The sequence below is a fragment of the Oncorhynchus gorbuscha genome, linkage group LG07 (genome assembly GCF_021184085.1).
Source record: "Oncorhynchus gorbuscha isolate QuinsamMale2020 ecotype Even-year linkage group LG07, OgorEven_v1.0, whole genome shotgun sequence".
NCBI lineage: Eukaryota > Metazoa > Chordata > Actinopteri > Salmoniformes > Salmonidae > Oncorhynchus > Oncorhynchus gorbuscha.
The window spans coordinates 82199984-82227957 of record NC_060179.1 but is presented as its reverse complement, the minus strand read 5'-3'; the positions used below and the strand labels follow the sequence as shown (position 1 = coordinate 82227957).

Here is a 27974-nt window from a genome sequence, read left to right as displayed (position 1 = left end):
TTCTAAAACGGCACCATATATAGTGCACTACTTTTGATCAGGGCCCTAGGGCACCCTATTCCCTACGTAGTACACTACTTTTGACCAGGTCCCATAGGGCACTGGTCTAAAGGTAGTGTACTACATAGGGAATAGGGTGCCATAGGGCCCTGGACAAAGGTAGTGTACTACATAGGGAATAGGGTGGCATAGGGTCCTGGACAAAAGTAGTGCACTATATAGGGTGCCGTTTAGAATGCACTCTTTATCCTAAGGTGCTCGGGGAGGGTTAGGAGAGAACACAAAGTGAAACCACACATTCAGCTCAAGATGTTGTGACAGCAGACTTAGCTAGGGCTAAATGTATTAGTGAGTGTGTTTTTAATAGATGAGTTGTGTGCCCCATTTAGGGAATTGGTTGCCACTTGGGACACAGCCACAGTACTTTGTTAAATCCTTCAAAATCTACACAGCCATTTTGTTTAATTTCACAGCGAGTTGAGTGTCTGCTAATTTTTATCTAAACGTTGGGACTGTTCGACATTAAGTGTGTGCGAATGTGTTTTATAAATCTGATCATTAAAGACAGATGGCACGCCAACCGATGGTTGGTTTTACGTCTGTATAGCCATTTCCCATTCGTACTGCCGCCCTTACAAACCACGGGTCTAAAAACAGGAAGTCAGGTGGGAAACCGTTGTAGCCACGCTAAACCATTGTGTCCAAAACTACACGTGGCAAAGAATTGATGTCTTTCCTCTGTCGGTTTAGCTAAAATGGCCATTAAAAGGAGTGTGGGACAGGTCATATATCCACATGCTCTTACAGTCTGTGCTGCTCCAGACTAATAAAAACCAGAGAGGTAAAAGCGCCGTCTACAAAGAGGTCGTCGCCGATCGCCGTCTCTGACCACTTGTATGTATTATGGATCCCCATTAGTTCCTGCCAAAGAGATGATTGTGGACTAGGGGGAAAAATGGATTTTCCAACCCTGGGCGCCGGCCTGATCTGCTCTTGCTGATCAAAACATTTTACTTTGCTGCTTTAACCAATAGCTGTGCAGTGTAGGTCTACAGTGGTAGTTCAGGAGGAGAGTCAAAGGCTTCTTCACAAAATAACGTAATTAGGCCTAGTCACCCCCCCCCTAATTTTAATACACACACACACACACACACAAGTGCACGCGGACTAGCCTATTTGTTATGTTATGTTTGGGGCCGATTCAGAATGAGCTAAATGTACGTCTTTCCTACACACGTCTCAGTAGGTGGTATTATATATATTAAGACTGACCTCATGCAGGGACCCAACGCTCTGCGGGTGTAGCGACCTACACACAACGAACATATGTCATTCTGAAAACCCTCCCACTTGCTGGCCAACAGATTTTCTCGTGGAGTTTTCAGTACATTTACCTGAAGCCATCCCTTTAATATACAGTGTACCTTTTAGTTAGAATTGTGTCCACAGACTAAAATATAATGGAGAGAACAGGTTCAGAATTAATAGGGATGAATTAAATAAATCAATTTCTCATCTCCATTTCAGCACCAACTCGGGTTATTTAAAAATATTCTTATTTTAGGGTTAGGAAAGTATTTATGAATCATTTAAAAAACAGGTTTGGAAAGCCTTTACAAAACTAAATATACGGATGAATAAAAGCAGTTTGATTCATCCTGAAAGTTGTCATATTTGAAAAAGGTGAGAAAAGCATACAATAGGTTGACTAATAGTCAATATAAAAACAAACCTCACTGATGGACAACGGTCCCGACATCCTGAACACAAGGCTCCAGAGGTTGCAGTTCCAAAATAAGCTACATGACTAACTTTGTACAAATCATTTGAGACATGTGATTAAAATAAGCTACATGTCCCAAATGATTTGTACAAAGTTAGTCTAGTGTGATTAACTACTGCTAGCGACTCAGGAACAACTACACAGACCTGACCGAGGAAGGAGAAAGGTCAACGGAATGGAATATGTAGGCTACAAACTGAAGGAAAACGAAGACTAAAATGACATATAGAAATGAATGTGTATTATTGAAAGGTGGCTCCTGATAGACTAATATTTAAAATGATAAGTGGTTTAAAAAGAAGAGAGAAAGAGAAAGAGAAAGAGAAAGAGAAAGAAAGAGAGAGAGAAAGAGAGAGAGAAAGAGAAAGAGAAAGAGAAAGAGAAAGAGAAAGAGAAAGAGAAAGAGAGAGAGAGAGAGAGAATGCCATGTGTGCAAAGCAGTCATCAAGGCAAAGGGTGGCTATGAAGAATGCCATGTGTGCAAAGCAGTCATCAAGGCAAAGGGTGGCTATGAAGAATGCCATGTGTGCAAAGCAGTCATCAAGGCAAAGGGTGGCTATGAAGAATGCCATGTGTGCAAAGCAGTCATCAAGGCAAAGGGTGGCTATGAAGAATGCCATGTGTGCAAAGCAGTCATCAAGGCAAAGGGTGGCTATGAAGAATGCCATGTGTGCAAAGCAGTCATCAAGGCAAAGGGTGGCTATGAAGAATGCCAAAAATAAAATATATTTTGATTTGTTGGAGATATATCCTGCCTGTTTGGGTCTCCTGCCCCCTCCTGTCTCAGCCTCCAGTATTTATGCTGTAGTAGTTTCTGTTTATATGGGGGTCAGTCTGTTATATCTGGAGTATTTCTCCTGTCTTATCCGGTATGACTTTAAGTATGCTCTCTCTAATTCTCTCTCTCGGAGGACCTGAGCCATAGGACCATGCCTCAGGACTACCTGGCATGATGACTCCTTGCTGTCCCCAGTCCACCTGGCCGTGCTGCTGCTCCAGTTTCAACGGTCATGCCTGTGGCTATGGAACCCTGACATGTTCACCGGACGTGCCACCTTGTCCCAGACCTGCTGTTTTTGACTCTCAACCGCACCTGCTGTGTCTGAATGATTGGCTTTGAAAAGCCAAATGACATTTACTCCTGAGGTGCTGACCTGTTGCACCCTCTACAACCACTGATGATTATAATTATTTTACCTTTATTTAACTAGGCAAGTCAGTTAAGAACAAATTCTTATTTACTAGGAACAGTGGGTTAACTGCCTGTTCAGGGGCAGAATGACTGATTTTTACCTGGTCAGCTCAGGGATTCGATCTAGCAACCTTTCGGTTACTGAAAAACGCTCTAACCACTAGGCTACCTGCCGACCATCTATGAACATTAGAACATCTTGGCCATGTTCTGTTTTAATCTCCACCCGGCACAGCCAGAAGAGGACTGGCCACCCCTCAGTCTGGTTCCTCTAGGTTTCGGCATATCTAGGGAGTTTTCCCTAGCCACCGTGCTTCTACACCTGCATTACTTGCCGTTTGGTGGTTTTAGGCTGGGTTTCTGTACAGCACTTTGTGACATCAGCTGATGTAAGAAGGACTTTATCAATACATTAGATTGATTTGTCTAACCATATGTTGGTTGCTACATGATTACATGTGTTATTTCATAGTTGATGTCATCACTATTATTCTATAATAATAATAATAATAATAATAATAATAATAATATATGCCATTTAGCAGACGCTTTTATCCACAGTAAAAATAGATAAAAGTCCTTGAATGAGAAAGTGTGTTGAAACGTTTGACTGCTACTGTAGCTCTTATTAATCTTACATTTAGAAAAGATTGTCTGGAGAATGGTGTCATTTTTTTTCCCACAATTGAAACCAACATGTGCGCAAACTTATTGATGATGATTTCCTCGTAAAAACTGACCCGGAATGGAAAAGCATTTCCTTGGACAGGTTCTCTGTGGGCTCGGAGAGGTGCGCCATGGACCGACTGGAGAGAAGGGCACTCTGGGGGGGGGGGGAAGAAAAACAAACATAAGATACACACTATTACACACACCTTTGGCGAACAGAAAACTGGGTGTTGTGAACATCAGTGATCCCACCAATGGTCTTTATGCACATATTGGTACCTAGGATCCACATGAATGAGGTCGTCCAACTGTTCCTGATCAAATTACGCTTGTAGTCTTTCCAAAGTGGGCGATTCTAATTCTAGCTGACTGACCATTTCACTACCTTCACGTGTATGCTCTTAAAACTTCTCGATTGTCCATTGAAACATGACAAGTATTCTGTTGAGGAAAATGTGGAGGGAAAGCATTTGACTATACCGTTTACACTGGCTGTATTTTGTGCACGTGACAAACTTTAACTTGATTTATTGAAACATTTCAAAAGTCCAAATAAAAATGGTCAAGTCACCCTAAATCTTTTACATTTTTAAAACCCCTTTTTTTTTAAATGTACACAATACAAATGAAAATATGTGAGTGCTAAAATTATTGCTAGAAACTCCTGCAGCCAAATATTGATCTATATTTTTTTTAAGCTGAATTAGTAGCAGTAGTTTGGGTACCTTTTCTGGTTAAAAAGGTAGACTTTGGACATGAAAAATGTTCCATCTCCACCCTTTTTCTCAACATTCAAAACAGAAATGTGGTGTTCTTTTTGGTGGTTGGTCAATGTGTCATTCTGGTCATGCGCACCACGACCGACATTGCTAGTTGGTTAGCCAAGCTAGCCAGTAACTGCTCCAGTATTTGCTTACCATTTATACAGTTTTAAAAACACGTTAAAAAAATAAAAAATTATGTTCCTGCCCAAAGTCCACCTTTAACATCAGCCATTCTTCCTAAATGGCACACTATTCTCTTTATAGCGCACTACATTAGACCAGGTACAATTCACATACATATTAACTATACTGTTAAATACAAAAGGACTTAACAGCCTTGATCTGTTCCATTAGCTTTTGAATCTGCCTCTGTAAAACGTATGGGTTGCATCCCAATAAAATGGTACCCTATGCCCTTTATAGTGCCCTATGAGCCCAGTTTCAAAAGAAGTGCACTATGAAGAGGAAAAAGGGTGTCACTTGGGACATGGACTATGAGATAGAAAATAATAGATTGCTACTATTACAGAACGCGGAGTTATTGAGACTATTACCCGAGGAAACAGTTGGGTAACACTTCACTGGAACCCTGCAGGTTATAACAGAACATTGGTCATAAGCATACCTTTATGATGTCATAATGATCCTGTCTAAATACCAGCCGTTCTGAGAGGATTACAGGACTCATTAACAGACAGAAATAAATAGTTGTTGATAACGAGCTATGAAGAAAGGCTCTGTGTGTGTGTGTGTGTGTGTGTACACACAGGTCATGTAGAAGGAGATATGCTCGGAGGAAGTGGGAGACGGAACATGTATTTCTTTGAAGAGAGCCATCTGTGTGTTGTTTCTGGTTTGGCAGGAAGAGTTTAACCGACGGCACAGTAATAATTATGACTCAGAGATAAGAATTTGCAAATTGACTTTAAAATTTTACACAAACTAAGCTGTACAGAGTAAGATAAAGTAAACTGGAGCAGCAAAAATCACAAGCAAAGTGCTCTATAGGAGGAAAAGTAGGGAAATGTAGGTTACGTTCTGGACTATTCTCTTGTCCAGGAGGAAGAGTTGGTTGTGTCGAAAGGGCTGGTTTCCTAGAAATACTTTATTAAAAACTAGTCCTACACTAAAGATCGTTCAATGTGAATTTAACAGCTTAGCGTGTGTCCAGGAAACTGACCCTAAGAGAATAAGAGTGGTTGAGCTGTGGTCTGGGGGTTAGTGAGAGTGGTTGAGCTGTGGTCTGGGGGTTAGTGAGAGTGGTTGAGCTGTGGTCTGGGGGTTAGTGAGAGTGGTTGAGCTGTGGTCTGGGGGTTAGTGAGAGTGGTTGAGCTGTGGTCTGGGGGTTAGTGAGAGTGGTAGTGCTGTGGCTCACCTTGCGTTGCTCTCTGAGTTGGACAGTCTCTTTAGGATGGTTGAAATGGAACATCGTTCCTCTCCTTAGCTGGATGACAGAACCTGAAACCAGAGACAAACACGTTATGGAAACTGGCTCAATGTGAACAGATCAGCCCGTTTTACAGTTAAAAAATAAAAAAGTAATACATTAAGTGTCAGTTTCCTGGACACCGACCAAACCTAGTCCAGGACTAAAGAGAATTTCCAAAGAAATAGCTTTATAGTCCCACGACTTGATCTGTCTGGGGAACCAGCCCTGAAAGTTGAGTGCTGTGGCAGTGGACAGATGTTAATTGGAGCAGTCTATTAAAAGCATTCGTTGTTAAGTGTGTTCAGTTCTAGTGGCAGGCACAAAACATCTCTCCCAAATGTTGTTAAGATTAAATTGCTGCCTCTTCACCTCTTCTGTGCTGGCTACCTCAAGATGAATTCAGGGTTACCATTAGCACTCTTGAACGGCTGTGAACCACTCACCTCTCCTCCCATCCCCGCTTTTCCCCTCCACAGGCCAGATGCCATTTCTCTTACTAAACATTTTGGAGGGCTACAGGCCCTGGACAAAGCTCCAGACAAAGCTCCAGGCCTCTCCTTTTAATTGGCAGATGGTGGTGATAGTAGAGCAGAGTCTGAAGTGGAGACCAGGATTAGCCTTTAGCCATTGGGAATAGAACCAGCCAGGCAGGCAGAGAGCTGAAGAGAGCCAACTTTAGCCCCCCGTAGAAGACCCCATAATTCAGTTAGCTCTGCCAGGCCTGGGCTGCCTGCCTGGGAGCTTCTCCCATTATAGCCGGGCTTACTCCAACCCGACCTGGCTCTGAGATTTAAAAAAAAAAAAAACACTAGAGAAAGAGAGAGCAAGAGAGTATCACATCAAAGATACCTGCCACCCCTCCCGAAGAGGCTGCGTCTGAACCAACATCCCCCTCCCCGAAGAGGCTGAGCTGCGTCTGAACCAACATCCCCCTCCCCGAACAGGCTGCGTCTGAACCAACATCCCCCTTCCCGAAGAGGCTGCGTCTGAACCAACCTCCCCCTTCCCGAAGAGGCTGCGCTGCGTCTGAACCAACATCCCCCTCCCGAAGAGGCTGCGCTGAACCAACATCTCCCGAGACCTGAACCAACATCCCCCTCCCGAAGAGGCTGCGTCTGAACCAACATCCCCCTCCCCGAAGAGGCTGCGTCTGAACCAACATCCCCCTCCCCGAAGAGGCTGCGTCTGAACCAACATCCCCCTTCCCGAAGAGGCTGCGTCTGAACCAACATCCCCCTTCCCGAAGAGGCTGCGTCTGAACCAGCATCCCCCTTCCCGAAGAGGCTGCGTCTGAACCAGCATCCCCCTCCCCGAAGAGGCTGCGTCTGAACCAGCATCCCCCTCCCCGAAGAGGCTGCGTCTCAGGCCATTTTCTCCAGGACATTTGATAGTAATTCCTGTTACAGCTCAGATCTATCAATCATTCACCATCCTCTCAGGTGCTTTGTCACTCATCAAAAGCCATTAACAGAAGCAAGATTAGTATTTGCTGCAGAGAAAGAAGGAGAGAGAGGTAGAAGAGAGAGAACGAGATAGGAGATCTCTGGGAGAAAAAGAAAAAAAATCTCTTGATGTGGTTTGAGGCAGATAGCTATATAAGCCCTGATATCAGCCTCTATGCCATAGCTTTACAAAAGCATTGCAGAGTTGTTGTAGCCTGTTACCTCCAGTAAAAATCAGCCAGCCGGAGTCTGGACAAAAGCCAATCATGTCAGAGAGATCGAGTACTTCACGGCAATGCATTCACTTAACCTCGGCAAAGGAGTGAGAATTGAGGAAAACTTTTCAGTTTTATTTTGTCAAGTTGCCTGAAAGTTCAGCGCGGAGCCAGGTTGTGTAATCTAGTCTTCAAGGAAGAAGGGGGTGGATGAGCTCTCCATGGGTAGAGCAGCTACTAGAGGTTTAGCATGTCTTCCAAGTCCACACAGTCTCCTAACACACTCACACGGATCATTACCCACACATGGATCATTACCCTGTGTGAGCTGGCAGGGCCGGGTCGTCTCCAGTCCGTTATCAGAGCACAACGCCATCACAGTTCTCAAACCGTGTTCTTCCTGCAGACCAGCACCATGATTCACTTAATTTAAAAAATTGTTTTCTTATTTAACCAGGAAGGGCTCATTGAGATTTAAAATCTCTTTTTCAAGAGTGTCCTGGCCAAGATAGGCAGCAACGTCATTACAAAAATTACAAACATGAAAAACTACAAAGTAATCTAGTAAAACCATAGAATTCACAAGAGTATAACAAAATCCTTCATCGGTGATTTAAAAACACCAATCGGGACAAGTTCTTCCAGTTTAAAAGTATTTTGTAAGGTGTTCCAAGACGATGGTGCAGAGGACATAAAAGCCCTTTTAGCCAAATTCAGTTTGGACATTTGGAACAGTTAGCAGAATAAAGTCCAGCGAACGAAGAGACGACCCACCACATTTCTGAACAATAAAAATGCACAAATAAAAAGGTAGTAAACCGAAAATGGCTTTGTAAATAAAAGCATACCAGTGACTGAGCCTACGAGTGACTAGAGAAGGCCAGCCAACCCTGGTATACAAAGTGCAGTGGTGCGTAAGGGTTTTGCTGTTTAAAATAAATCTCAAAGTGCCATGGTAAAGAGTGTCAATTTATCTCAAACACTGAGCGGAAGCATTCATATATAAAATATCCCCAGTCTAGTAAAGGCATAAATGTAGCTGATACGAGCCTCATTCTGGTTTCAAATGAAAAACAGGCCTTATTCCTAAAATAAAATCGCAATTTCAGCTTCAATTTTTTTGTAAGTTGTTGAATACGCAATTTAAAAGAGAGGCCGTCTGCACTGAGAATGGCAAAAAGCTAAATGTTTGACCAGCTCTCACTGGTTCATTAGTGAGAGCTGACAGTGTTCCTCCTGCAGACCAGGACCAAGGAGAACGGGAGGGAAGCGAGCAGATGTTGAGACAGAAACGGTGAGTTTAAGGGGGTCAGTTTGAAGAAAGGTGAGGCTCAGAACGACTTCTCTTGGTCACATAATGAGTAGTCCAAGTCAAAAGGGAGGAGAGTGCCTAAAAGTCTCCAGAATAACATACCAAATTCACATGAAGCCCACAGCAGATATCCCTTCCTCCTCCTGACTCACCCATATCCTGATTGGACGGCGCCTCGTGTCGACCCACCAGCGTCCTGCATTCCTGCAATCAGATCCCAAGGCCAATGTTACCAAGTCTGCCAGGTAGTAAGTGATCTCTTTATGAGAGAATCCAATCTAAGGGATGCATCCCAAATGGAAACCTATTCCCTACATAGTGCACTACTTTAGACCAGAGCCCTATTCTCTATATAGTGCACTACTTTAGACCAGAGCCCTATTCTCTATATAGTGCACTACTTTAGACCAGAGCCCTATTCCCTATATTGTGCACTACTTTAGACCAGAGCCCTATTCCCTACATTGTGCACTACTTTAGACCAGAGCCCTATTCCCTACATTGTGCACTACTTTAGACCAGAGCCCTATTCCCTACATTGTGCACTACTTTAGACCAGAGCCCTATTCCCTATATAGTGCACTACTTTAGACCAGAGCCCTATTCCCTATATAGTGCACTACTTTAGACCAGAGCCCTATTCCCTATATAGTGCACTACTTTAGACCAGAGCCCTATTCCCTATATAGTGCACTACTTTAGACCAGAGCCCTATTCCCTATATAGTGCACTACTTTAGACCAGAGCCCTATTCCCTATATTGTGCACTACTTTAGACCAGAGCCCTATTCCCTATATTGTGCACTACTTTAGACCAGAGCCCTATTCCCTACATAGTGCACTACTTTAGACCAGAGCCCTATTCCCTATATTGTGCACTACTTTAGACCAGAGCCCTATTCCCTACATAGTGCACTACTTTAGACCAGAGCCCTATTCCCTACATAGTGCACTACTTTAGTACCAGTAAAATGGATTTTTCAGATTTAGCAGTAGTTTTAGAACAAGGTGCACTACTTTAGACCAGAGCCCTATTCCCTACATAGTGCACTACTTTAGTACCGACCAGTAAAATGGATTTTTCAGATTTAGCAGTAGTTTTAGAACAAGGTGCAATATTGGCTCGTACCAAAAAAAACACATTGAGAATGTACAGTGCATTCAGAAAGTATTCAGACCCCTTTTCAACATGTTACATTACAGCCTAATTCTAAAATTGATTTAAAAAAATAACATTTATTTAAAGTCAATCTATACACAATACCCCATAATGACAAAGCAAAAACAGGTTGGCATTTTTGCTAATTTATATATATATAAAAACAGAAATACCTTATTTGTATAAGTATTCAGACAATTTGCAAGGAGGCTCAACACTGAACTTTGGTGCATCCTGTTTCCATGTATCATCGTTGAGTCGTTTCTACAACTTGATTAGAGTCCACCTGTGGTAAACTCAATTGATAGGACATGATTTGGCCAGGGAAGTGAGCAAGAAGCAAATGGTCACTGACAGAGCTCCAGAATTCCTCTTTGTACAACCATCTCTGCAGCACTCCACCAATCAGGCCTTTGTGGTAGAGTGGCCAGACAGAAGCCACTCCTCAGTAAAAAGGCACATGACAGCCCGCTTGGAGTTTGCCAAAAGGCACCTAAAGGACTTTCAGACCATGAGAAACAAGATTCTCTGGAATGATGAAACCAAGAATGAACTCTTTGTCCTGAATGCCAAGAGTCACGTCTGGAGGAAACCTGGCACCGTTCATCACCACCATGCTTCACCGTAGGGATGATGGTGGCAGAATGATGCTGTGGGGATGTTCTTCAGCAGCTGGGACTGGGAGAGTAGTCAGGATTGAGGGAAAGATGAACAGAGCAAAATACAGAGAGATCATTGATTAAAACCTGCTCCGGACCCAAGACTGGGGTGAAGGTTCACCTAACAGGACAATGACCCTAAGCGCACAGCCAAGAAAGTGTAGGAGTGGCTTAGGGACAAGTTTCTGAATGTCCTTGAGTGGCCCAGCCAGAGCCCGGACTTGAACCCAATCAAACATCTCTGGAGAGACCTGAAAATAGCTGTGCAGCAACACTCCCCATCCAACCTGACAAAGATTGAGAGGCTCTGCAGAGAAGAATAGGAGAAACTTCCCAAATAAAGGTGTGCCAAGCTTATAGGGTCGTAACCAAGAAGACTCAAGACTGTAATCGCTGCCAAAAGGCACTTCAACAAATACTGAGTAAAGGGTCTGAAAAGTTATGTAAAATAATTGTTTTTTAAATTTAAATTAAAATGATTAATCAATGTTGAAAAAAAAAACGTTTTTTTTGCTTCGTCATTATGGGATATTGTGTGTAGATCGTCCCTCATTCACGTCCCTCATTCAGGACCCTGTCTTTCAAAGATAAGTAAAAATCCCTTCACCGAAGACCCCTGAAGTTTAGAAACACTATTGTTCAATGAATCATAAACAATTAAAGAACATGCACCTTGGAATGGTCATTAAGACACTAAAGACTTAAATGTAAATGTAAATGTAAAGATAAACGTAAACACTCAAAATTTCTACTGACTCTGAAAAACACCAAAATAAAGATGCTTGTTCAATGAATCAAGAACATGCACCTGTGGAATAAATGTGCCTGAGGCATGCTGCACGGAGGCATGCAATTAAGGTCACAGTTATGAAATAAATGGACACAATGTCCTTTCACTGACTCTGAAAAACACCAAAATAAAGATGCCCATGGTCCCTACAGCTTATCTCGTCAACAGCAACAGAGGCATGATCCACGGGGCATGCAGATGTGGCCAGGGAAATAAATGGTAATGTCCTGTCATGACTGTCCTGATCAGGTTACGTTACAGGAGACCACAACCCTACAGATTATCTCTCAACCGCAACAGAGGAGAGATCCAGGGGTCTTAAGACGTGGGGGTTTTATGACCCCTCAAGCCCCTGGTAAATCTCAGGCTACAGACAAATTCCTTTGTCCTGTTACTATGGAGACCCAGCCTCAGAACATTAAACATGAAATAGAGGGACTTTGGAACAACGGTGGTCATGACGATAGATGGAATATGAAAATGTACGTCATTTTTATTTTGTTATTAAAGGTTAATAGATAACTCTTGACGTTATTACAAAAACATTGTAGTTTTCTCGTATACGTTTATACATTGTACATTGTGTGGAAAATGTCCTGCCCGAGTTACACCAGGAACGCACAATGCCTCCCTCAGTGCTCAGAGTGTCCGCAATAGGCTGAGAGAGGCTGGACTGAGGGCTTGTAGGTCTGTTGTATGGCCGGTCCTCACCAGACATCACCGGCAACAATGTCGCTTATGGGCACAAACCCACTGTCACTGGGCTAGACACGACTGGCAAAAAGTGCTCTTCACTGATGAGTCATGGTTTTGTCTCCCCAAGGGTGATGGTCAGATTCACGTTTATCGTCAAAGGAATGAGTGTTACACCGAGGCCTGTACTCTGGAGCGGGTTCGATTTGGAGGTGGAAGGTCCGTCATGGTCTGGGGCGCTGTGTCACAGCATCATCGGCCTGGGCTTGTCGTCATTGCAGGCAATCTCAAAGCTGTGCGTTACAGGGAAGACATCTTCCTTCCTCATGTACACCCTTCTTGTAGGCTCATCCTGATATGACCCTCCAGCATGACAATGCCACCAGCCATACGGCTCGTTCTGTGTGTGATTTCCTAGAAGACAGGAATGTCAGTGTTCTGCGATGGCCAGCGAAGAGCCCAGATCTCAATCCCATTGAGCACGTCTGGGACCTGTCGGATCGGAGGGTGAGGGTCATTCCCCCCAGAAACATCCAGGAACTTGCAGGTGCCTTGATGGATGAGTGGGGTAACATCTCACAGCAAGAACTGGCAAATCTGGTACAGTCCATGAGGAGGAGATGCACTGCAGTACTTAATGCAGCTGGTGGCCACATCAGATACTGACTATTACTTTTGACCTTCCTAATATTGTGAGACCTTCCTAATATTGAGCTGCAACCCCCCCTTTTGCCCTCAATTTGTCGGGGTCAGGGACTCAACAAGGTGGCGAAAGCGTTTCACAGGGACGCTGGCCCATGTTGACTCCAATGCTTCCCACAGTGGTGTCAAGATGGCTGGATGTCCTTTGTCTGGTGGACCGTTCTTGATACACATGGGAAACTGTACGCAGCAGCGTTGCAGTTCTTGACACAAACCGGTGTGTCTGGCACTGACTACTGTCAAAAAGGCACTTAAATATTGTGTCTTGCCCTTTCACCCTCTGAACATTCCATGCGTCAACTGTCTCATCTGAACGGCGCACATTCACCCTCTGAACGGCACACATTCACCCTCTGAACGGCACACATTCACCCTCTGAACGGCACACATTCACCCTCTGAACGGCACACATTCACCCTCTGAACGGCACACATTCACCCTCTGAACGGCACACATTCACCCTCTGAACGGCACACATTCACCCTCTGAACGGCACACATTCACCCTCTGAACGGCACACATTCACCCTCTGAACGGCACACATTCACCCTCTGAACGGCACACATTCACCCTCTGAACGGCACACATTCACCCTCTGAACGGCACACATTCACCCTCTGAACGGCACACATTCACCCTCTGAACGGCACACATTCACCCTCTGAACGGCACACATTCACCCTCTGAACGGCACACATTCACCCTCTGAACGGCACACATTCACCCTCTGAACGGCACACATTCCACACGTCAACTGTCTCATGGCATTTTTTTTAAATCTGTCTCCTTCATCTATACTAATTGTAGTGGATTTAACAGGTGACCTCAATAAGGGATCAAATCTTTCACCTGGATTCCCCTGGAAAGAGTTTCTAATGTTTCATACTGTGTGTGTGTGTGTGTGTGTGTGTGTGTGTGTCTTACCTACTTTTAAATGATAGAAAATAACGGCGGTGCTGAGAAGGTCATCGTCGATGCTGATTAGATGAGGTGGTTCTGAGTCCAACACTACACGGATACCCTCATTCCTCAGAGCTACAGTCTCTTCCTACAGAACAGACACAGAACAGGGTTAGTACTACTACTATGACGACAACAACAACAGGTGGCAACACTTTTTTTAAATCTGTCTAACAGAGACCTTCATCTACAGAGACTAATTGAGGTAACAGGACGGGGTTTAACAGGTGACCTCAATAAGACGGGGATCAAATCTTTAACCTGAGATTCCCTGGAAAGGTTTCTAATGTTTCATACGGGGGGACAGAGACGGGGGACAGTGTGTGTGGGGTCGGGGGGACTACTTTTAAATGATAGACGGGGGACAGAGTGCTGAGAGATCGGGGGATGCTGATTAGATGAGGTGGGGACAACACTACACGGGGGGACAGAGACAGTCTCTTCCTACAGAACAGACACAGAACAGGGTTAGTACTACTACTATGACGACAACAACAACAATAGGTGGGTGTGAGCGCAACACTACACGGACACCCTCTTTCCTCAGAGCTACAGTCTCTTCCTACAGAACCTGCAGACAGTAACAGAGTATAACAGAGACAGAGACGGGGTAACAGAGACAGAGACGGGGTAACAGAGACAGAGACGGGGTAACAGAGACAGAGACGGGGTAACAGAGACGGGGTAACAGAGACGGGGTAACAGAGACGGGGTAACAGAGACGGGGTAACAGAGACGGGGTAACAGAGACGGGGTAACAGAGACGGGGTAACAGAGACGGGGTAACAGAGACGGGGTAACAGAGACAGAGACGGGGTAACAGAGACGGGGTAACAGAGACGGGGTAACAGAGACGGGGTAACAGAGACGGGGTAACAGAGACGGGGTAACAGAGACGGGGTAACAGAGACGGGGTAACAGAGACGGGGTAACAGAGACGGGGTAACAGAGACGGGGTAACAGAGACGGGGTAACAGAGACGGGGTAACAGAGACGGGGTAACAGAGACGGGGTAACAGAGACAGAGACAGACGGGGTAACAAACAGGGGTAACAGAACAGAGAAAGTAACAGAGACAGAGACGGGGTACCTCAGAGACTACACTATCAGACTCTAACAAACACAGACAACTAGGGTGGTAGGAAGACAGGACAAAGAAAGTTCTTTACCCTCAGAGCTACACTATCATCTCTAACAACACACAACAGGGGACAAACAGAGCTGAAACAGAATAGTGAAGTACTACAGAACAATGTCTTCATATACTGCATCTCCTAGGCAAAGTCTGGACCACAATAATAACAACCAAAAAGGAACCGCTGACAGTCAGACGTTTAATAGCAAAACAGTAGAAAATTGAATTTATGAGTTCTGGTTCTTTCTACCCCAGGGCTAGGCAGAATAATAGCGCCAACTATTCCCGTATCCCAAATGGCTCCCTGTTCAGTGCAATACTTTGGACCAGAGTCCTATGGGTCCTTGTCAAAAGCAGTGCTTTATGAAGGGAACAAGGTTCCCTTTGGGACACTCCAACCCTTGCGTCGCCGTGGTAGCGGGAGAATGGCTAACGGCTAGAGAGAGACTATAAATCATTGAGATTCCCATGGCGACGTGTTTAACTGTAGACAATGTTTCAGCAGGCGGATCCCTCCAGCCAACATAACGCCATACACAACAGGAACTACACACCTCTGGGTTAAGATGGAAACTATTCTGCCTACGGTAGGAAAACTCCGTGCGACTGGGGGAATATAGAGTCAACTTTACACAGACAACTTAAAAAAAAAAAAAATCCCACCCAAAAACAACTCCGTTATTACATCACAGTAATATGGAAAGGTAATATTTTTTTGTGAACAAATGTTTAACTTACGCGTTATATAAAGGTTGGTAGCAACGTGAAGATTGGTTTTTAGAAATCTTGCTTGCTGGCTGGCAAGCAAACGTAGCTAGTTAGCACAGTTTTAAATGATTTTACAGCTATCAATTCAGGAGTCTACAATCTCATCCTGTTCAACCGGCAGAGTCTCACATTCACAACGGTACAATGCAATGCACCCTGGACTGAAGAGGCAGACATATAGGAGAATAAATTATAAATGACAACATTTCTAGGGTGGTAGGAAGATCAACAACAAAAAAACTAGACCAACGGTTCAAATGGAGAGAAGAAGGCAACCTCCCGAGTTATGACATCAGCCAGTATGGAAATGGGACAGGACGTTTCAGATCTAAGAGTCATATTCCTGTTGACTTCCAGTGTAGAGAGAGACTATCACAACGCTACGTCATCCGGGACAAATTACTGCCTGCTTGAACACCAATAACTCTGATACACATGAAAAGATAAACATGGGAAAGAGTGATAACCTAGTCAGTTGTGCAACTGAATGTACTCAACTGAAATGTGTCTTCCGCATTCTGATTCAGAGAGGTGCTCCACACACAGGGGGGGGGTGGCACCCAGGGAACAGTGGGTTAACTGCCTTGTTCAGGGACAGAACAACTGATTTTTACCTGGTCAGCTCAGGGATTCGATCCAGCAACCTTCAGGTTACTGGCCCAACGTTCTAACCTCTAAATGGCCCAGGGAAAAAAAAGATCAAAATCAGAAATACAAAAACAATATAACATGAGAAAACGGGTGAACCTGTCCTTTAAAACAATATAACATGAGAAATGGGTGAACCAGTCCTTTAAAACAATATAACATGAGAAATGGGTGAACCTGTCCTTTAAAACAATATATCGCCACAGAGACACAGCATACTGTAGGTCAGTGGTTCTCAACCTGGAGAACGACTAACCCTGGAGGTACCTGGCTTATCCACAGGGGCTACATGAGAAGACTCATAAGAACAAGGTCTAGTGATCATTTACACGATGGGGATACTTCCAGTAACCCGTTGAGAACCACTACCTGTAAATGAATGTGTCAATTTGTTCCTCCACGCCGCCCACCTCCACGCACAGCCACGCCGCCCACCTCCACACACAGCCACGCCGCCCACCTCCACACACAGCCACGCCGCCCACCTCCACACACAGCCACGCCGCCCACCTCCACACACAGCCACGCCCACCTCCACACACAGCCACCGCCCACCTCCACACACAGCCACGCCGCCCACCTCCACACACAGCCACGCCGCCCACCTCCACACACAGCCACGCCGCCCACCTCCACACACCACGCTCGCCCACCTCCACACACAGCCACGCCGCCCACCTCCACACACAGCCACGCCGCCCACCTCCACACACAGCCACGCCGCCCACCTCCACACACAGCCACGCCGCCCACCTCCACACACAGCCACGCCGCCCACCTCCACACACAGCCACGCCGCCCACCTCAACACACAGCCACGCTGCTCAACCCTCTTCCACATTAATATAAAGTGATGTTGCTCTCCTCAAGCCTCTCCTCTTCATACAACAAGCATTTCACAGTATTCGGGGGGGGGGGCATGTGACAAATAACATTTGAAGAGATCTGTTTCCTCTGTCGATCAGTGGCAAACTATCTTGCAATGAGATTCCTTTCCCGAGGAAAGGTTGAAGGATGGGGTGAATATGAATCATGGAAACACAATTTCATGGTAGTGTTCTGGATAGTTCCTCCTCTTAAAAATAAATCAAGTGTATTTATTCACACACCGAAACATCCATGTCAAACAGTGACTAATGGAATGGTTTTAACGTCCATGTTTCACATACGAGTCTGATTAATGCTGCCCTATAGTGAGAGAGTGTGTGTGTGTGGCTGCCCTATACTGAGAGTGTGTGTGTGCTGCCCTATACTGTGTGGCTACTGAGAGTGTGTGTGTGTGTGGCTGCCCTATACTGAGTGTGTGTGTGTGTGGCTGCCCTATACTGAGAGTGTGTGTGTGTGTGTGGCTGCCCTATACTGAGTGTGTGTGTGTGTGTGGCTGCCCTATACTGAGTGTGTGTGTGTGTGTGGCTGCCCTATACTGAGAGTGTGTGTGTGTGGCTGCCCTATACTGAGAGTGTGGCTGCCCTATACTGAGAGTGTGTGTGTGTGGCTGCCCTATACTGAGAGTGTGTGTGTGTGTGTGGCTGCCCTATACTGAGAGTGTGTGTGTGTGGCTGCCCTATACTGAGAGTGTGTGTGTGTGTGTGTGTGTGTGTGTGTGTGTGTGTGTGTGTGTGTGTGTGTGTGTGTGTGTGTGTGTGGCTGCCCTATAGTGCTCCCATTCACATTACATACGTTCACCTTTAGTCGGATCATCAACTCAAAAGTCAGGCTCAAATCAATGAACGTCCAGGTTGACAAGACCGCTCGTCCAGAACTCCCTGCTAAATATGTATTTAATGGCATTTCAGGTTCCTGTCCCTCAGAAGAGGACGGCGATAAGAATAAATGGATTTGATCTGTGGAAGACATTTTAAAAACTAGCGAGCGACAGCATGTCCCATACACTGGGCCGGCCTGTCCCATACACTGGGCCGGCCTGTCCCATACACTGGGCCGGCCTGTCCCATACACTGGGCCGGCCTGTCCCATACACTGGGCCGGCCTGTCCCATACACTGGGCCGGCCTGTCCCATACACTGGGCCGGCCTGTCCCATACACTGGGCCGGCCTGTCCCATACACTGGGCCGGCCTGTCCCATACACTGGGCCGGCCTGTCCCATACACTGGGCCGGCCTGTCCCATACACTGGGCCGGCCTGTCCCATACACTGGGCCGGCCTGTCCCATACACTGGGCCGGCCTGTCCCATACACTGGGCCGGCCTGTCCCATACACTGGGCCGGCCTGTCCCATACACTGGGCCGGCCTGTCCCATACACTGGGCCGGCCTCACTGCCCAATAGTACGTGAGGAAACCGTACTGAGAGGGGGGGGACCTGTGTGCAGGAGATATGACTATGGACTTGAAAAGGAAATGAAGTCACCAGACGGCTGCAGAGCACCCACCAAGGGAAGGCCAACAGACTGTTCAGTCAGTGGCTCCTGTTGAATAACAAACTCACTCAGCTTGTGTGTGGCTGGCTGTCAGGATTTGCATTTTCTACAGATTATCATAAGTACCTTCAGGAGGCGGACCAGAAAAACAGAACCCCTTGGAGAGAAGTCAAAACCATGTGCATGAACTAGTTTAAACGGTTTCTGTATAGCTACGGCTGTGCAGAGTGACAGAAGACAGACAGCAGAGGGGGAGACTGACCGACTGTGTGTGTGCGCGTTTCATCTCCCTGTCCCTTCTCAGTGAAGTGACACAGTGCATTAATCTGTCAGGCTCCCCTCTTCACCTATAATGAAGTCTGAAGGATCCCTTTAATTAACCATAGGCCCGGGCAGAATCACACACACTTCCCTGAGACAGACTGGGTAAATGAGACTCTTGCTTTCCATGTCAGACCAATCAGAGTCCAGGGCATGCAGCAGAATGTCACACACACACACACAACTAAGTGTGTGTATTTTGCTCTATCCCTTAATTGAGGCAGGTGCAGGACAGACACACTCACGTCTATTGGTCAGGCTTGGGCAGTTCATAAACCCCCCCCCCCACAGATGGCTTTACCTCATTTGTTAGTTACTTCAAATCAGCTTGTTGTTTCCCTACATAAAATAACTGTACTGCAAAGTCAGCCAGCCCACCACCTGTCCATGAGCGGGCTCTGACGAGTCTCTATCCACCTGGGAGAGCAGGTGAGGACAGGAGGCTCTGACGAGTCTCTATCCACCTGGGAGAGCAGGTGAGGACAGGAGGCTCTGACGAGTCTATCCACCTGGGAGAGCAGGTGAGGACAGGAGGCTCTGACGAGTCTATCCACCTGGGAGAGCAGGTGAGGACAGGAGGCTCTGACGAGTCTCTATCCACCTGGGAGAGCAGGTGAAGTAGAGGACAGGAGGCTCTGATGAGTCTCTATCCACCTGGGAGAGCAGGTGAAGTAGAGGACAGGAGGCTCTGATGAGTCTATCCACCTGGGAGAGCATGTGAAGTAGAGGACAGGAGGCTCTGATGAGTCTATCCACCTGGGAGAGCAGGTGAGGACAGGAGGCTCTGACGAGTCTCTATCCACCTGGGAGAGCAGGTGAAGTAGAGGACAGGAGGCTCTGATGAGTCTCTATCCACCTGGGAGAGCAGGTGAAGTAGAGGACAGGAGGCTCTGATGAGTCTCTATCCACCTGGGAGAGCAGGTGAAGTAGAGGACAGGAGGCTCTGATGAGTCTCTATCCACCTGGGAGAGCAGGTGAAGTAGAGGACAGGAGGCTCTGATGAGTCTCTATCCACCTGGGAGAGCAGGTGAAGTAGAGGACAGGAGGCTCTGATGAGTCTCTATCCACCTGGGAGAGCAGGTGAAGTAGAGGACAGGAGGCTCTGATGAGTCTCTATCCACCTGGGAGAGCAGGTGAAGTAGAGGACAGGAGGCTCTGATGAGTCTCTATCCACCTGGGAGAGCAGGTGAAGTAGAGGACAGGAGGCTCTGATGAGTCTCTATCCACCTGGGAGAGCAGGTGAAGTAGAGGACAGGAGGCTCTGATGAGTCTCTATCCACCTGGGAGAGCAGGTGAAGTAGAGGACAGGAGGCTCTGATGAGTCTCTATCCACCTGGGAGAGCAGGTGAAGTAGAGGACAGGAGGCTCTGATGAGTCTCTATCCACCTGGGAGAGCAGGTGAAGTAGAGGACAGGAGGCTCTGATGAGTCCCTATCCACCTGGGAGAGCAGGTGAGGACAGGAGGCTCTGATGAGTCTATCCACCTGGGGGAGCAGGTGAAGTAGAGGACAGGAGGCCAGACTACAACACGTCAATATAAACTCCTGGAGGACAGGACAGAAGGCCAGACTACAACACGTCAATATAAACTCCTGGAGGACAGGACAGGAGGCCAGACTACATCAATATAAACTCCTGGAGGACAGGACAGGAGGCCAGACTACATCAATATAAACTCCTGGAGGACAGGACACGAGGCCAGACTACATCAATATAAACTCCTGGAGGACAGGACAGGAGGCCAGACTACATCAATATAAACTCCTGGAGGACAGGACAGGAGGCCAGACTACATCAATATAAACTCCTGGAGGACCGGACAGGAGGCCAGACTACATCACGTCAATATAAACTCCTGGAGGACCGGACAGGAGGCCAGACTACATCACGTCAATATAAACTCCTGGAGGACCGGACAGGAGGCCAGACTACATCACGTCAATATAAACTCCTGGAGGACAGGACAGGAGGCCAGACTACATCACGTCAATATAAACTCCTGGAGGACAGGACAGGAGGCCAGACTACATCACGTCAATATAAACTCCTGGAGGACCGGACAGGAGGGCAGACTACATCACGTCAATATAAACTCCTGGAGGACAGGACAGGAGGCCATCTCCAAGTGAAACAGTGCTGTGGTAACATGTGTGTGTGTGTGTGTGTGTGTGGGGGGGGGGGGTATCTCTTCAAAGACGTTGACATTTAGTTCACCTTTCACAGATCTATACATTGGGATTTATAAATTGTGAGTGACAAAATGCTTGAAGGTTTGAGAGCAGACATTAGACTTCTTATTGATTTTCATGACGAGTCATAGAAGTGAATCAAGTCATGGTAAGTAGTCAAGTCGTCTTAAAAATAACTGCATCACTCAGTCCAAGAAGCCTGGTCCCAGATGTGGTTTGTAATCACTCAGTCCAAGAAGCCTGGTCCCAGATGTGGTTTGTAATCACTCAGTCCAAGAAGCCTGGTCCCAAATGTGGTTTGTAATCACTTAGTCCAAGAAGCCTGGTCCCAGATGTGGTTTGTAATCACTCAGTCCAAGAAGCCTGGTCCCAGATGTGGTTTGTAATCACTCAGTCCAAGAAGCCTGGTCCCAAATGTGGTTTGTAATCACTCAGTCCAAGAAGCCTGGTCCCAAATGTGGTTTGTAATCACTTAGTCCAAGAAGCCTGGTCCCAGATCTGCCATCATGTCAACTCCTTGTTTGTTTGCATGACAATAAGTGTCATGATGGCACAGACTGGTACCCAGGCTTCCGCAGTTCCAGTAACAGAGATAAAAACCGTTGTATCTCCATGCTTACAGCTACATGGAGGTTCTCCAGAACATCAAATGTCATATTGGGTAGCCTACACGCTCCCAATTAAAAATGTCACTCACATTCCTCCTCATATCACACGCCAACACTACTGTAGGAACGCCAATCACCGGTCCAGCTCTTCAACCATCTGTCCACCTCACCCACACTGAAGAAAATAAATCAAAACCCTCCCAGCAACAATACAACACCGAACAGGTGTTTTTTTTTGGGGGGGGGGTCCAAAGACATTGAAATAAAGCTCATAGAACAATATATTACTGGGATTTACTGTGGACTTGAAGATGAGGGCTCAAACTCATTAGCAACTTGATTGCTTATTGATTTCCATTGAGAGACAAAAAGAAAGAAAAGTAGTGCCTGGAGTCATAGTGAAGCAACTTGAAACGGAGCTCCAGCTCTCATATAAAAGTTCTCTCAAATGAAGTATTAAGGTATAAGTGCTGACAGGGTGAATACTAAGGTCATGAAACCATTCATAAAGGAAATAGGTGGAGATGACTGAAGACACTGTGGGGGAGGGAGGGGGGGTCCCAAATTACACCCTATGGACCCTGGTCAAAAAGGGCACGAGAGAAAAGAAAGTGAGATGGGGATTCATCCAACTAAAAGAAAGTCACTTTTCTGCCGTGCCGTGCCGCCCTGCCGTGCCGCCCTGCCCGCCCTGCCCTGCCGCCCTGCCGTGCCGTGCTGCCGTGCCGCCCTGCCGTGCCGTGCCCTGCCGTGCGTGCTGCCGCCCTGCCCCCTGCCGTGCCGCTGCTGCCCTGCCGTGCTGCCCTGCCGCGCCGCCCTGAGTCTAACCAAAATATAAAACACTTAGTTTATTATTTCAACATATCTAGAGGGCCAAGTGCATTCATCTTATGTCCATGAGAAACCCAAATGGCACCCTATTACCTATATAGCGCACGACTTTTGACCAGAGTAGTGCACTACAATGTTGTATTCCCTAGAAACAGAACCCGGAGGGAACTGACCGAAATCACTCAATAGAAACTCAAATTTATGTTGCAAAACATTTGCCATTTGGAGTAAAATGGATTCAGTTGCAAAAAAAAAAAACACAAAATGCTTTGGACTAATGATTACACCCCAGGTTTGCATTAATCTATTTCCATAACTAATGGGTGGGTACATCCTGTAATCTTCTCGTGTGTGTGTGTGTGTGTGTTGATAAAGCATCCCCGGGCCCCTGCAGAGAACATTCTGGTATCTTTCCCTCTTAACCTTCCTCCATCACTCTTCACTCCCTCCTCTCTAAGAGGCTGCTCTTCAACCCATCTCAACTTAATGACCTTTCCCGGCGTGCCCTGGGACCAAATATCAGTAACCTCCCAAATGGCACCCGATTCCTTATTTAATGCTTTTGACCAGGACCAATAGGGCAACAAGTCACAAGTCGTGCCATATTCTCTAGTTGTGCACTAACATCAGGAATTGGGTGCCATTAGCATTGTAAATCTCCCTTCCTGGATATTAACATTCTGTTTCCACTGCTATGACTTTCTCTAAGGACGACGAGGCAGTGGGACTCTTACCTCCCAGGGAGAAGAGAAGCAGCTCTGATGAACAGAAGAAAGCCCTATATTTCACACACCAAGAATAGGGAACAACTAGCATGGACAAGAGAGCGACAGAGGACTGCCCAGCAACACAGGCTTCATGTCAGGCTTCATTCACTGCAACTGCTAGAAATGTGCTTAACAGTGCCGTTAGAGGGAAAAAGTCCACACAGTTACCTAGTATCTGTCCTACAAAAAGTGCAGACTTTAAGTATCAATTAATAAATAAAATATTAAATCTGTCAATATTAGCTAGTGGTCCTCGTCTGTACCTGCGCCAAAATTCTGGAATTTCTCATCCTATAGCCTGTTCTCCGTATTTTTTTAAATCGTGAGCCAAAACTTATTTACATGACTGGGCAAAACTCATTCTCTCATGCTCTTCTTCTCTGTAGCTCAGTAATAGTTCAAAATCACAATATCAAAACACAAACTCAGCGAAAATAAAAAAGTCCACTTTTCAGGACCCTGTCTTTCAAAAATAATTGGTATAAATCAAAATAACTTCAGATCTTCATTGTAAAAGGTTTAAACACTTTCCCCATTGTGTTCAAGGAACCATAATTAAATTAAATGAACATACACCTGTGGAACGGTCGTTAAGACTGTAGGCAATTAAGGTCACAATTATGAAAACGTAAGACACTAAGAGGCTTTTCTACTGACTCTGAAAAACACAAAAATAAAGATGCCCAGGCTCCCTGCTCATCTGCGTGAACATGCCATAGGCATGCTGCAAGGAGGCATGAGGACTGCAGATGTGGCCAGGGCAATTAAATTAAAATGAAATTATCTGTACTTTGAGAGGCAATTAAGGTCACAATTATGAAAACGTAAGACTAAAGAGGCTTTTCTACTGACTCTGAAAAACACAAAAATAAAGACAGCTGCTCACGCTAAACACATGCTGCAAGGAGGCATGAGGACTGCAGATGTGGCCAGGGCAATACATTGCAATTATCTGTACTTTGAGACGCCCAAGACAGCGCTACGCTAAACACCCAAGACAGCGCTACGCTAAACACCCAAGACAGCGCTACGCTAAACACCCAAGACAGCGCTACGCTAAACACCTAAGAGAGTGTTTATAGTCGAAGGAGTGTTACACCGAGGCCTGTACTCTGGAGCGGGTTCGATTTGGAGGTGGAAGGTCCGTCATGGTCTGGGGCGGTGTGTCACAGCATCATCGGCCTGGGCTTGTAATCATTGCAGGCAATCTCAAAGCTGTGCGTTACAGGGAAGACATCCTCCTCCCTCATGTGGTAACCTTCCTGTAGGCTCATCCTGATATGACCCTCCAGCATGACAATGCCACCAGCCATACGGCTCGTTCTGTGTGTGATTTCCTATAAGACAGGAATGTCAGTGTTCTGCGATGGCCAGCGAAGAGCCCAGATCTCAATCCCATTGAGCACGGCTGGGACCTGTTAGATCGGCGGGTGAGGGCTAGGGCCATTCCCCCCAGAAACATCCGGGAACTTGCAGGTGCCTTGATGGATGAGTGGGGTAACATCTCACAGCAAGAACTGGCAAATCTGGTGTAGTCCTTGAGGAGATGAACTGCAGTACTTAATGCAGCTGGTGGCCACATCCGAGACCGATATCGAATCCAGTTATGTACATACAAATATTTACACGTGTTAAGTTGGCTGAAAATAAATACAGTTGACAGTGAGGACATTTCTTTTTTTGTCAAGTTTAGAATCGTGACAATCGCAATATCGTATCAGCATCTAAGTATTAGGATAATATCATATGGTGAGGTACGGAGCTGTGAGGAGAACGGCACCTCATTACCTCCAGGCTCTGATCAGGCCCTACACCCATTCAGGATGGATTCTTCCACCTCTGGCCTCCCACCACTGAGGAAGTACAGTTCCCACTCAGCCCAGTCAAAACTGGCCTCTGGCCCCCAATGGTGGAACAAACTCCCTGGACCGGAGTCAATCACCACCTTCCGGAGACACCTGAAACCCCACCTCTTTAAGGAATACCTAGGATAGGATCAAGTAATCCTTCTCACCCCCCCTCCCTTAAAAGATTTAGATGCACTATTGTAAAGTGGCTGTTCCACTGGATGTCATAAGGTGAATGCACCAATTTGTAAGTCGCTCTGGATAAGAGCGTCTGCTAAATGACTTAAATGTAATGTAAATGTACCTACACCTACTGATAATGAGGAGGTAGCTAGCCCGTATGGTTCTGGATAAGAGCGTCTGCTAAATGACTTAAATGTAAATGTGATAATATCATATGGTGAGGTACCTGGCAATTCTCTGCACTACCATTCAGGATGGACCTTACTCTGGCATCACCTCACTCTGGCATCACCTTACTCTGGCATCACCTTACTCTGGCATCACCTTACTCTGGCCTCACCTTACTCTGCTAAATGGCATATATTATTATTATATTATTATTATTACTCTGGCATCACACCTCACCTTACTCTGGCATCACCTTACTCTGGCATCACCTTACTCCTTACTAGAATGGCATGACTGTAAGTCGCTTTGGATAAAAGCGTCTGCTAAATGGCATATATTATTATTATATTATTATTATTACTCTGGCATCACCTTACTCTGGCATCTGGCATCACCTTACTCTGGCCCTCTGGCCTCACCTTACTAGAATGCCACATGTCAAAAAGGTCACAGCTAAGAGCATCAGTCGTGGTTTGTCAAATAAATCTCTCCGATCTGACTGGCTAGCTGCTGGTTCTTTTCCATCCAATCGCACTAAATGATTCCAGAGATGGAATGGTAGTGCTGGATCTAAGAAGGGCTATATAAATGCATTTGATGGAGAAAGGTGAACGGCATTTGTTGATAAGGCCGTCTGAAATGTGAAACAGTGGAGGAATGGATGTGCCTTTCTCCGTTCTAAATTGACACAGATGCAGTCTAGTAATCTCTCACACACACACACACACACACACACACACACACACACCTCTAATATGTCCCCTGCATTCATCAAAGTATCCCTAGCTCCATGCCTGGCTCTCCCATTCGTCATCTTTTACAGAATGCAAATGTAGCAGAAGACAAAAATGTCAAATCCATAAAGCCGTTCATCATACACTTAAGAGAGTTACGCCATCAGTGTGCGCCAGCCGTTTGCCAGAACAGTAGCCTTTTAGCCTGAGTGTCAGAGAGCATCCAGATTCCCATCTGAACGAGGAACATGGCCAGGCTTCATTGTGTTGTCCATTCCCCTCAGGTCCCCCCAGCTGGTCTGTAGACACACACCATGTCTTTTTCTGATTCCCTTAATAGTGCACTACTTTTGACCAAGGGCCCAGTTACAATTTCAGAAGCACAGACTCACCCTTCAAAACATAGGGCTGGGAATTGCCAGGAACTTCCCGATAAGATATTATCATGCTACTTTAAAAGTGTCGATATGTATTGAGATTCTCACGATTCAATATTTCATTGCTATTCAATAGTGAGAGTTTATTGCGATAAAAATCACACTATTGCTCACCATATGTCTGCTGAATAAGGACAAGCCATGAGAGAACAAGTTTCTACAGAAATAAAAAAAAAAGTCAGAAAAACAAATTGGCTCCCTATTTTTTTTAAAAGATGGGAGAATAAGCTATGAAGGAAAAATACTGGAGTTGTGATTAGAGTTAGATTAGATTAGAGTTGTGGTACAGCCAATTAGTGCAGAGATATTTAACAGTATAGATTGTCCCCCGCATCACGACTTCAACATTGAGATTTACTACATGGCTGTCTTAACGAACATGAGGGACAGACGGTAGCATAATAAACACAGATCCATATGTAGCTAATCAAGACCTCTTATCAGCAGTGACTGGTAATCACCTACAATAATCCAGAATAGGGTTCTAGCAGATGGCTGGGTCCAGTTCAGCTGCAAACGTTAACAAAGACTTTGAAACGTAATGAAACTTTTCAACCTTAGTCAAGTGACCACTGTGCAGCATTTTGGTAACATTAACATTCCAAACTAACCCTGTTTGACAGTTGCCAATGCCACAACTGAGGTCACTCAGTCCTCCCTCTAAACTCTGGGCTGGGATGGAGAACTCTTCTACACACTGAGGAGCCATATGGGATGGAGAAAGTGACAGAGAGAAAGAGGAAGTGATTAGGAATGTCTGATGTTTCCCCTGCTCTCTCTCCATCTCTCCCCTCCATCTCTTCCCCAGTGTCTGATGTTGACTTCAGGACCATTTAAGCAGCTCTAATGCCAGTAGGATGCCATTCTAATCTAAATAGCTGGAAAATTAAATAGCAACGCCAGGTTGACTCTCCCTTTATTATCCCCCTCCTTTTCTACTGTCGCTGAGGCTGAGCCCGAGCCAGAGGTTCAGCGGAGCAACACTGACACCCACTGGTAGGATATGGGAACTACAAGCACCTGTTACATGGGACGGAAAGAGGGAAGAGTTAGTTAGGGAAGGCAAACTATGTGCAAATGTTTGCTGAAAATGCCAAATGTAATTTCCGCATGGTTCTTTTCCATCCAATCACACTAATATCAGAAATGTTGGTTACTGTTTCGGTAACTAGAACGTAGGAAAACCT

The 27974-nt window shown here is 45.8% G+C and overlaps 1 protein-coding gene across 7 annotated transcripts in view; it reads right to left on the bottom strand.

Annotated features, from left to right (window-relative positions):
* The window catches only part of LOC124040436 (kinesin-like protein KIF16B), a 58023-nt gene that overhangs the window by 12564 nt on the left and 17485 nt on the right, over positions 1 to 27974 (bottom strand). For all 7 annotated transcript variants that reach the window (XM_046357633.1, XM_046357636.1, XM_046357635.1 and 4 more), the window contains 4 exons: positions 13738 to 13857; positions 8959 to 9010; positions 5784 to 5866; positions 3716 to 3798 (listed from right to left, as the gene is read on the bottom strand). In XM_046357633.1, coding sequence (XP_046213589.1) covers positions 3716 to 3798; positions 5784 to 5866; positions 8959 to 9010; positions 13738 to 13857 — 338 coding nt within the window. The remainder of the gene's footprint in view (positions 1 to 3715; positions 3799 to 5783; positions 5867 to 8958; positions 9011 to 13737; positions 13858 to 27974) is intronic.